At 39.2% G+C, this 11,049-nt stretch overlaps 1 protein-coding gene across 3 annotated transcripts in view; it reads right to left on the bottom strand.

Annotated features, from left to right (window-relative positions):
• Positions 1–256: 256 nt before the first annotated feature.
• Positions 257–11,049, bottom strand: part of MTFR1 (mitochondrial fission regulator 1) — a 101,057-nt gene continuing 90,264 nt past the window's right edge. For all 3 annotated transcript variants that reach the window (XM_030215098.1, XM_030215089.1, XM_030215105.1), the window contains one exon: positions 257–6,948. In XM_030215098.1, coding sequence (XP_030070958.1) covers positions 6,880–6,948 — 69 coding nt within the window. In that variant the 3' untranslated portion in view covers positions 257–6,879. The remainder of the gene's footprint in view (positions 6,949–11,049) is intronic.

The raw sequence follows: 11,049 nt of genomic DNA, 5'->3' as shown, positions 1-11,049 counted from the left end.
TCCATTATTACAGTGCAATGGATTTGTCAAAATATTTAAAGTTAAAAGAACTGTTTGTACATAGTGCTAAATATGTAACTAACCATCAAGCAGATTCCTTAACATGAAACTTAGGGCCCTGTTTACTAAGGTGCGCTAGTGGTTTTAGTGCACGCTAAAAATTAGTATGCACCAGCAGAATATATGGGTGTCTAGCATTAGCATGTGCTAATTTTTAGCACGTGCTAAAAACGCTAGCATGCCTACAGTGCGGCTTAATAAACAGGGCCCTTAAGTTTTCAAATATATTTTCATTTTATATAACTTCCTTTGCAATTATATAAAAATATTAGAAATTAAGAACATTTTTAACAAATTCAATGTTCCACCTCATAAAATACATATTTTTAAAATATATATTATGTAAAATAAAATATTCAATCACCACAAGTCAAGTTTTATCCCAGGAAAAAGTCACACAAAGATGTCCTCATTGCTCATTAAAAAAGTGTGATTTTTAATATCAATTTATATACTTTTTATGTCCCTTAATTTAATAATTTGAACAGGAACGATGTAGTCAAGGTGTCATTGGGAAACATGCTTAGTTCATAAGGTCCTGTTCTTCTGTAAGAAAGATTAATAGCATCTTGAATAAAGCAACCTTGGGATCACTAGTATAGTGTGCCCAAGCGATGGGAATAAAGGTAGCAGACTGTGCTTGTTGGAGCTCATTTACATTAGCGCTATACCAAGTATTCTATTTGGCCCCAAATACAGTATTCACATTCAGCTGAACAGTGATTTAGATACAAATAATCTGGGGCTCTACTATGCTAAATCCTACTGAAATAAACATGCACACTGCTTCTTTTATTATTTCTTCTGTTAAAGTTCACTGCCCATTTTTCATATGCAGCTGAATATTATTTTTGTAATTATTCTTATTCAGTTGAATAGTAAAATATACTAATTGGTACAGCTCTAGTTTACAGTTTTCAGTTTAAGAGTCATATACCAGTTACACCCTTCTGAGCACACCATGGGTCAAACACATATATGATTCCAACTGGAATATTTTGAATATTGTCTCATCTACATATACCATATTCTTCATATCCAACCACAGATGGCTTATAAGGTCCTCCAATGATGTAGAAGGACTTGCTGAAAATAGTGTAGCTGGGCTAAGAGTTGGGTAATATTTGTGACTCCCTTTCCCATAGTCTACTAATGTTTTGTTTTCAAGGAAATCAGCAGGACATTTAAAACAAGAAAAATGTATCTATTCAACCTGAGGCACAAACTTGATGCATATTGGAATGATTCACTAGCATCAGCTAATTTCCCAAATGTCACCATTAGGTTACTACTAATCCCATACAAAGCCTAAATTCATAGTGTTAAGTAAGCCTAGAGAGCAATGTGTTGCTTGCTTCCCCTCTCACTGAAAGAATCTGCAGCATAGACCTTGACCTCATCTTTACATAAAGTGATATAGGTGCTGACTAATAAGAAGCAACTGGGTCATCCCATCTGCCCACTTTTCACTTTCACTAGTATGATGGATAGAGCAGGGATGCTATGCCCTAGTTTTTATTTAGGAGGGTCCTCAGAGTATTTACTCACCCAATATGAGGCTGCTTTTATATCTCATAACTGAAACTTGCATACTATACGGGTGGTTGAGCATCTCAATCATTGAACCGCTCCGTGGTTTTTTATGTTGTATATCGTGATTTATCCAAACCACTATAAAGTGCTCTAATTATAAGTGTTAATAACTCCACCATGGTAATAAAATTCTATCAAATTACGTGTCAAGCTAACACCTACTGTTCCACTAGTCCTCAGTGAAGACTAATTTTTGACCCACTATTGGTCTTTCTCAACTTCAGTAATACACAATAAAAGGAGAGACACTTCTTATTTGTTCAATGAACTCTCCTTAAGATTGAAGACGCTGAGCCGTCATGATGTCTTCAAATGAAAGTTCCACAGTGTCTTTCATCAACATGGACACTATCTATGTTGCCCCCTTTTCAACATGTTTTCTTGATTATAGAGCAGAAATAATTTCAGAGTTCCTGAGGAAGTTTTTGGATGAAACCCTGCAGAGTTGGACTCTTGATGATTGATAAAAATACAGTGGAATTTGGAGACTTATGGAATACACATGTTGAAAGGGGGCAACATAGATAGTGTCCATGCTGATGAAAGATGCTGTGGAACTTTAATTTGAAGACATCATGACAGCTCAGCGTCTTCAATCTTAAGGAGAGTTAATTGAACAAATAAGGTAAGTGTCTCTCCTTTATTGTGTATTACCGAAGTTGAGAAAGACCAATAGTGGGTCAAAAATTAGCCTTCACTGAGGACTAGTGGAAAAGTAGGTGTTAGCTTGACACGTAATTTGATAGAATTTTATTACTATGGTGGAGTTATTAACACTTATAATTAGAGCACTTTATACTGGTTTGGATAATTCACGATATAGAACATAATTAAAAAAAACCCACAGAGCGGTTCAATGATTGAGTTATATGAGATATAAAAGCAGCCTCATATTGGGTGAGTAAATACTCTGAGGACCCTCCTAAATAAATACTATATTATATATACGATAACTGACATCCACAGTATTCAAGTTAAACGTGAGGTCAAGCTTTCACCCTCTACAGTACCCACGTTATGATAGTGTCTGGCTTTTAGTTTGACATTATTACTAATTACCAGAGTACTTGTTACTTGGGATAATTTTTTTGTTGGATTGGTGCCCTAGTTTTCACATTTTTCTGTGCTCTGTGTTTTTGAAGGGCCTAGAGTACAGGATGAAAGCTTTAATAGTATGTTTTACGTTCCAGTTCTTTGTCTGAAATAACACTTGCACAATCAAGTACCATTAACTTCATACTGATTATTTTCTAGCTGAGTAGGCTGACATTGTTCAGACCACAGGTTCCTAAGGTTTGTTTAGATTATAAAGCTTAGTGTTGAAATATGAAACTCATATAATTTGAACACGGTTCTGCCAGACACAGTAACAGTTTGCTGTGGGATGGGGATTGGTGCTTACCTAACTCAAAGGAGCAGAACACCAGAAAAGATAGATGAGGTGAGCCTTATTTTGGTACTTGCATGGTAAATAAAATTTCTCTTAGACTCCTACTTCAAAGTTCTTTCTACACTTGATAACTGACCAACTAAAACAAATCTTTCCATGTCACACAGCCACTATCCGTGTCAGGAATCTTAACAGTACGCAACAAAAGACACCATCTAGGGACATTCTTAAATTAGGATGCTGTAGATCAAGCTTTCTCTGTTTTGACTAATGATTATCTGTTTACAAACTATTTAAAATGCTTTGGGAGAGAAATGATCTCAGCATAGCAATCATAAAACCTTTGGGTCTATGTTAAAGAAATATTGAAAACACTACATATCAAACAGTGTGCCTGCCAGAATCTCAATAACCAAATCTGGCAATTTGGTATGATTGAGCTCTACTTACTATATTTAAAATTATTCCAGTTAGGATTGATTTTATATTATGATTCCAGATCTCCTAACAAAATATAATCTGTTGGTGGTGGTACAGCAATTGTAACAGCCTCCCACTTCCTGATTAAGCCTGGTACTTTACTTTGGTGATGCTTAGAAACACACATGCCGCCTCTTCAGTAATGAAGATGTTGGATGCTTGCTGCTAAGTGAATCATGGCCTTCGGTAAATAGTGGGAAGGAGATCTAACACCCTGCTGTGATAAATTGCTGGATGGAGTACTACAATCCGTCAAATTTTAGGAAGGTGTCACCATTAGAGTAACAGTAAGAAAACAGTGAATACCCTCATCTATGACAGCTAAGCTAATGCCAACAGAAAATTACTTACCTGTATGGCAAAAAATCCATTTAAAAACTTTTAGTACCATCTACCAGCACCAAACCAAAATTCATTAATATTTCCCACATTCACCTATTCTACTAAATTCACTTCCCTCTTTTCCTTCAGTACTCAACACAGTTCTCTGAACATTATTGCTTCTACACACTTCAGATGAAAGAACACCAGTTTAATTAGTAGGCTTTCCTAAATCGAGCTCATAGACTGAAAATTAATCTCAATTTAGGGGGAATTCTTCCTCTTCTTGCCTTCCTTGAATACATCATTCACAATCATCAGCTCCTTCCACCACAACACATACATCAACCAATGAATTATTACATAGAAAATTAGTTTCATGTCAGGGTCTCTTCTAAGGGCCCCTTTTACCAGGCTGCAGTAAAATAGAAGCCCTGCTTTAACCACAATGGGTAAAAGGTGTTTTGTTTTATTTTAAAGGAAATAGCCGTGCACGCAGCCATTTCCCAGGGAAGTCCTTACCGCCACCTCTATAGGAAGTGGTAAGTGTTCCTGCGTTAAACTGGTGCAGAAATTGTTTTTTAAAAGGTGCACCAGAAATGGTGCACAAAGGCGGCAGCCACTACTGCCAGGCTCCTATGGTAGCCCGGTGGTAGTGCCTGATTTGTGTGTGCTAATGCCACAGTTGCTGTACCACAGCATTGTAAAACAGCCCCTAAGTATACAGCTGAAGTGTGTGTTTGCTCTGCAAAAATCTCTAAGCTTTTCCAGCTCCTTTAAAACTTTCAGTTCTATTTTTATATATAACAGCATCTGGTTGCTCCTTTTTTAACCCATATACACAATATGCTTGTCAAGCCTTCATCTCAAAACATATTTTGGTAAAACAGCCTAACAAACCCTATTTAGCAAAACATTTTCATGGAAAATACAATGAATCAAGTGTTATGCGATTTCAAGTTGATATTCTGAATTAAAATGTAGGTGAAAATGAGTATGCAACAGTTATAAGAACATGTCCTTAAAACACTGAACACTATACAACATTAAACAAGCATCTATTACAACAGTATGTGCAAGGACACGTTCAGTGGTCACTACTGTATTATTCTGAAGTTTAATGAAAGCACCAGTTTTTGGCACCTAAAGCTTGCCAGGTAGTGTGTCCTTTATACACTAAGGGTCACATGTAGAATACGCTAATACTTCACATGAAGCTGAAAATTCATACGGCTTTAGGATCTTTGTGTGTGGCTTTTCCTACACAGAACAAGAGTTGATGTTTACATGTTAAGTGTAAAAGAATTAGATACGAGTGCCTCTTTGGTTTGCTCCTGTATAACCAGTGTTTATTACCACTGTATTGTTTCATTCTATTTTGCATCCAATATTAAAAAGAAAATAATAAAAATAAACACATTTACATGGACCAATGAATTCTAGCAGTTAAAATTATAAATTACTATGTAGTGCTACTTAAAATTATTACTACTTTTAATATTAGATACTAGAACTGTCTTAACATTCTACATGTATAAAAACATCAATTTCGACTTCACTGGTTCAAGTCTCAAAAGAATTTTCCTAATAAAATAAAAACAGCAGAAACAGCATTTGAAATACTAGTACTTATATCTGGTCAGCTTAAAAAAACAAAACTAAAGCTTAGCTGTACTTTTCAAATTTGTAAATATGAAAAAGAGTATAAAAACACCCCCTCTTCATAGTGTTATGAAAATCAATATTCAGCAAGAAATGTGTACACATTCCTTTACATAATCACTGTCAGACTACTATGATAATTAAAGAGCCTCCCCATAAACATTTTGGACCAAGTCTTCCATTAAAACGAATGACTCTGGATTCCGAACATGTACACATAATGGAATACAAATTACTACTGCTGCTCTTTTAAATGTAGTGAAGCCTTTCAACCAAACATTCTGCTTAGGGTCTAGCAGTTATTCCAACACCGATCTACACTACCACTTGGCATAAGCTAACAAGTACAGAATTACAAAAGCCTCCTGCTGTTTCATAGAAATCACAAATTCAAATATCATAAACTGTTCGTCACTAAACTGCATGACATTGCAATATTTTTTTTTTTTTTTTTAAATAAACACACTGTTCTTACCATAAAATCAATCTACAACTTTGTAAGATATCTTTATTTATAGGAAGGGAATCAAATTAATGAATAAACACACTGCCAATGACTGCATTCAAAGCCTTATTTAAACAAGGCCTCAACACAGTGATCTTCATCACTTTTGAAGCAGAGGACATGTTGGCAAAAAGACTTCAATGTGAGAGCCAGGACCAGTGCTGGATGAAAAAGATGATGACCATACTCAGCCCAGCTGCTCAAGCACACTCAGAGGAACATATATAAATAAAATGAAGTCTGATTTACCAGATTTTCTCCCTCAGCCCATCTTGCCTCCCCATCCCAAATTTTCCCCAACATTCTTCTCTCAATAGACACACTCCACCAACCCTATCCCAATCAGTCTCAACTCCCACCAGACTCTCCTCCCAATCAGCCACCATCATCCTGTCCCCAGTTCCTCCAAGCTGGGTCTTCCGCTGGTTTGTTTATATGCACTGACCTTTCCCAGAGCCTTTGTCGCAGACACTATATCTGGGAGAAATGTTCTGTTTTCTTCCAGCATCCTGTGACTCTCGGTGAGTGTGATTTGAATGGTGTCCAAACTTCTTCACACAGTATCACACGAATAGCCTGGGAGTTTGTATGCTATATAACTCAAACTCAGTGAGAGCTGCACAGTCCTGAAGGAAAATAGGGTAGTTCTGGAGAAAGTGACAGCAGAAAGTCTCTGGACAATGTAGGGGAAGGGAGGGGGAGATGAGTACATATTTTTGATGGATGAAAGTTAAGGAGCCACAGTTTGGGTCAAAGCAGGCCAACACTAGCCTCTAGGCCTTGCAATGAAGAATACTGCCTTAGTAGCTACAGAATATGTGTTTATTAAAAAAAAAAAAAAAATGTAACACCATCTAAAATGCCAGTCTTAGGAATCTGAAGATTTTTCAATCAAAGTCTTCATTTGTCCTGTAGATTTTAACATATGTTGTCCAAACTAGAAAAAAAATTATAGTTAAAATTTAATTCCATGGTAAAATAGCATAACAAAAACTTAGTTACTGATAATGAATAAAAAAATTACTTAATTTATGTAATACACAAATGAAATTTGCCAAATTTAAGTGTGATCAGTATCTGGGGAAGGTTATAGCAATCTGATGGAGGAAACCTCTCACCTTCTGGACAAGGTTTATGCACACATCTGAGCAGGATACTGGCCTTCAGACAGCAGAATGAGGCAGGTTGGGAACATGTGGAGACCCTTTGAAGTATGGTCTGATATTGGTTAATGAAGAGTTTGGATAACATTGCTCTGGCAGATCCTGTACATCATTATACCCTTTAGCTATTTAAATGTTTATCATATCCTGTCTCTCTGCTCAACTAGGGTACATAGTGATGTGAAAGTTCCCCTCTCCACCACAATAATATGTTATACTTTTTCTGATCTTTATACAAAATATAATACTAGTCAAAGGGAACCTGACTAAAAACAACAAAATTTTTAAATTATTATTTTCATTTAGTTAAGAAATAATTTTAGGGGGCAGTTGCTTTTTCATATGGATAAGGGTGTTGGATAACTATCACCCATATGAAAAAGCAACTGCCCCCTAAAATGAACAGGTTGCACCAGCTTTTGCATAATAATTGCAACCAAATGCTTCCTATTACTCAGGGGTTCCCAACCTTTTTTGGTTCACAGCACCGTGTCCAAGCAATTTTTGGAGGCACCCCCCTCGTTTCAGGTCCTGCCACAGCATTTCCACCATTCAGATGTAGATCTGCTTTTGTGTTTTGTATCATTGTCTTGCTGCATAACCCAATTACCCTTCAGCTTCAGGTCATGGACAGATGGCCAGGCATTCTCCTTAAAAATTTTCTGGTACAGTGCAGATTTCATGGTTTTTTCAATAATGGCAAGTTTTCCAGGTCCTGAGACAGCAAAGTATCCCTACACCATCTCACGACGATCACCATGTTTGACTGCTGGTATGATGTTCTTACTAATGCTGCATTTATTTTATGATAGACATAATGGGGCCTATGTTATCCAAAGAGTTCCACTTTTGACTTTGTGAGGTGAAAATTGGTGTTACTATTTGACAGCAGCAGTTTCCTCCTTGCTACTCTCCCATGAGTCTCATGTTTGCCCACTCTCTCTTCTTGTGGAATCATGAACACTAAACTTAACTAAGGGTAGCAAAAGGCCTGCATTTCTTTGGATGTTCTTCTAGGGTATTTTATGACTTTCCCAGATAAGTTGTTGCTGCACCCTTGGAGTAAATGTGGCCGCTAGCCACTCCTTGAAGATTCACCACTGTTCCAAATATTCTTTGTTTGGAGATAACAGCTTTCACTATGGTTAGGTGGCCTACCAGAGCTTTAAAGTTGTTCAAACAGCAAAGTTGACTAAAATAAATGATGCTCCGGGTAAAAAATAAAAAATTTAAATAAAAAAATTTATTGATTTTTTTTATTTTTTATTATTTGTTTACTTTTTATTTAAACTTTTTATTTTTTTTTACCTGGAGCATCATTTATTTTAGTCAACTTCGCTGTTTGTTCTACTTTCTATATCACTGCGAAGATTTGTTTCTTCTATTTTTGCATCGCTACCAGAGCTTTAGTCATGGCTTTGTAATCCTTTTCAGACAGATATATTTCAACAACTTTCTTTCTCATCGCTTTTGGAATTTCCTTTGATCATGGCATAGCATTCTTGTAGAAATTGTGTGAATTCTTTACTCTTATAGTTAAGCTTCAATATATAGTAAGGTTAAGATGGGAAAATTAGGTTCTTATCTTGGTAATTTTCTTTCCTTTAGTCATATGAGATGAATCCATTAACTGACGGGTTGTATCTGCCTACCAGCAGGTGGAGATAGAGAACACTGAAAAACTATAGTGCTTCTTGGACGGCTAACCCCAACTGCCTTCAGTATTTGAGATTTCCAAAGCAAAGTGAACCATAAAGGTATAATAACAAACTTTCCTCACAGCAAACGCCCCAGAACATGAGCAATAACCATACAAAGGAGGGATGAACTCAACCTCCTGTAGAAGAACATGTAGAAATTTTGAGAACTGGTATCCAACTTCTCCCAATTAGATCTATATCTGCATGAAAGATCTGAGTCAGACAGGGAGGGATCATGGATTCATCTGTTGTGACTAAAGGAAAGAAAATTACCAAGGGAAGAACCTAATTTTCCCTTCCTTGTCATCAGCAGCAGATGAATCCATTAACTGATGGGATGTACAAAAGCAATCCTTACTCTAGGGCGGGAACAGGCCACACCGCGAGCAAGCACTTGTGTTCCAAAAATAGCGTCCTGCTTTGCTGCAATATCCAGCCTATAATACTGGACAATTGAGAGCTGAGAAGCCCAAGTAGCCGCACTACAGATCTCTTGACGAGACAGTGCACCCCTTTCAGCCCATGAAGAGGAAATCGCTCTCGTGGAATGCGCCTTAAACGCTTCAGACGGAGACCGACCTGAAAGCAGATATGCAGAAAAAATGACTTTGAGCCAACGGACTATAGTGGCCTTAGACGCCGGGCCTCCCCGCCGAGGACCTGACAACAAGACAAAAAGGCGATCAGAAGTCCTGAAGTCATTTGACATCTGTAAATACTGCAACAGCGCCCTGCGGACATCCAGAAGATGTAACTGCCCAAAAGAGTCTGGGAACTCTTCCCAAGAAAAGGAAGGAAGGAAGAAAAATGGGCTGGTTCAGGTGAAATGCTGAAACCACCTTAGGCAGGAAGGAAGGCACTGTACATACCGTTACTCTGGACTCCGAGAATTGCAAAAAAGGGTCCCGACAGGACAGCGCCTTCAGCTCAGACATGCGTCTAGCCAGTGTAATAGCCACCAAAAAGACTGTCTTGACAGTCACATCCTTCTCCGAAGCTCGCTTAAACGGCACGAAAGGCGAACACTGAAGAGCCTTCAACACCAGCCCCAGGTTCCAGGCCGGACAGGGCAACCAGACGGGAGGACGGAGCCTAAGCACCCCTCTGAGAAAATCGGGCAATGTCCGGATGAGCAGCAAGGGACAAGCCAGCGACCTTCCCTCGATAGCATGATAATGCTGCCATTTGCACCCGCAAGGAATTGTAAGCTAGGCCTTTTTGTAAGTCCTCCTGCAAGAAGTCCAGCACTGATGAGACTGTAGCCCTACGCCTCAAATTTGCACCAGATCCAAGCATAAGCTGCGGAGGTGGACTGCTTGCGGGTCTGCAAGAGAGTGGAGATGACCTTGTTAGAGTAGCCCTTGTCTCTCAATTGCGCCCTCTCAATAGCCAGGCCGTAAGACCAAATCGGCAGGGATCCTCCATAGACACCGGACCCTGAACCAACAGGTTCGGCACCAGAGGCAAATGCACTGGAGCGTCCACCAACATCTGGCGGAGATCCGCATACCACGGATGCCTTGGCCAATCTGGAGCGATGAGAATCACCAGACCTCGGTGCTGTCGAATCCGCAGTAGGACTCGCCCTATCAAGGGCCAAGGAGGGAACACATACAGGAGCTCCGACGGCCAGGGTTGAGCCACAGCATCCAACCCCGCCGAGTGAGGATCTCTCCTTCTGCTGAAAAAGCGAGGTACTTTGGTGTTTGACCTTGACGCCATTAGATCCATTCCGAGAGTCCCCCCATTTGGCACAAATCTGAAGAAAAACTTCTTCTGCCAGTTCCCATTCTGCCGGGTCGATTTGATGCCTGCTGAGAAAATCGGCTTGCACGTTGCTCTGACCTGCTATGTGAGCTGCCAACAGAAGCTGCAGGTGTAGCTCGGCCCAGAGGCAAATCTGAGCGGCCTCCGCGGCCAGGGCCCTGCACTGAGTGCCTCCCTGATGATTTATGTATGCCACCGCTGTCGTGTTGTCTGACAGAACCCGGACAGCAAGCCCCTTCAGAGTCTTTTGAAAGGCCATAAGAGCCTGGAATATCGCTCTCAGTTCCAAGCGATTGATGGACCACCCCGCTTCCACGGGTGTCCACAGACCCTGAGAATAGCTTCCCTGGCAATGCGCTCCCCAGCCTAGAAGGCTGGCATCTGTTATCACCAGGCACCAAGAAAAAA

The sequence above is a fragment of the Microcaecilia unicolor genome, chromosome 1 (genome assembly GCF_901765095.1).
Source record: "Microcaecilia unicolor chromosome 1, aMicUni1.1, whole genome shotgun sequence".
Lineage (NCBI taxonomy): Eukaryota > Metazoa > Chordata > Amphibia > Gymnophiona > Siphonopidae > Microcaecilia > Microcaecilia unicolor.
Note: the sequence above shows the minus strand (reverse complement) of the source record. Positions and strands in the feature narration are given on the sequence as shown.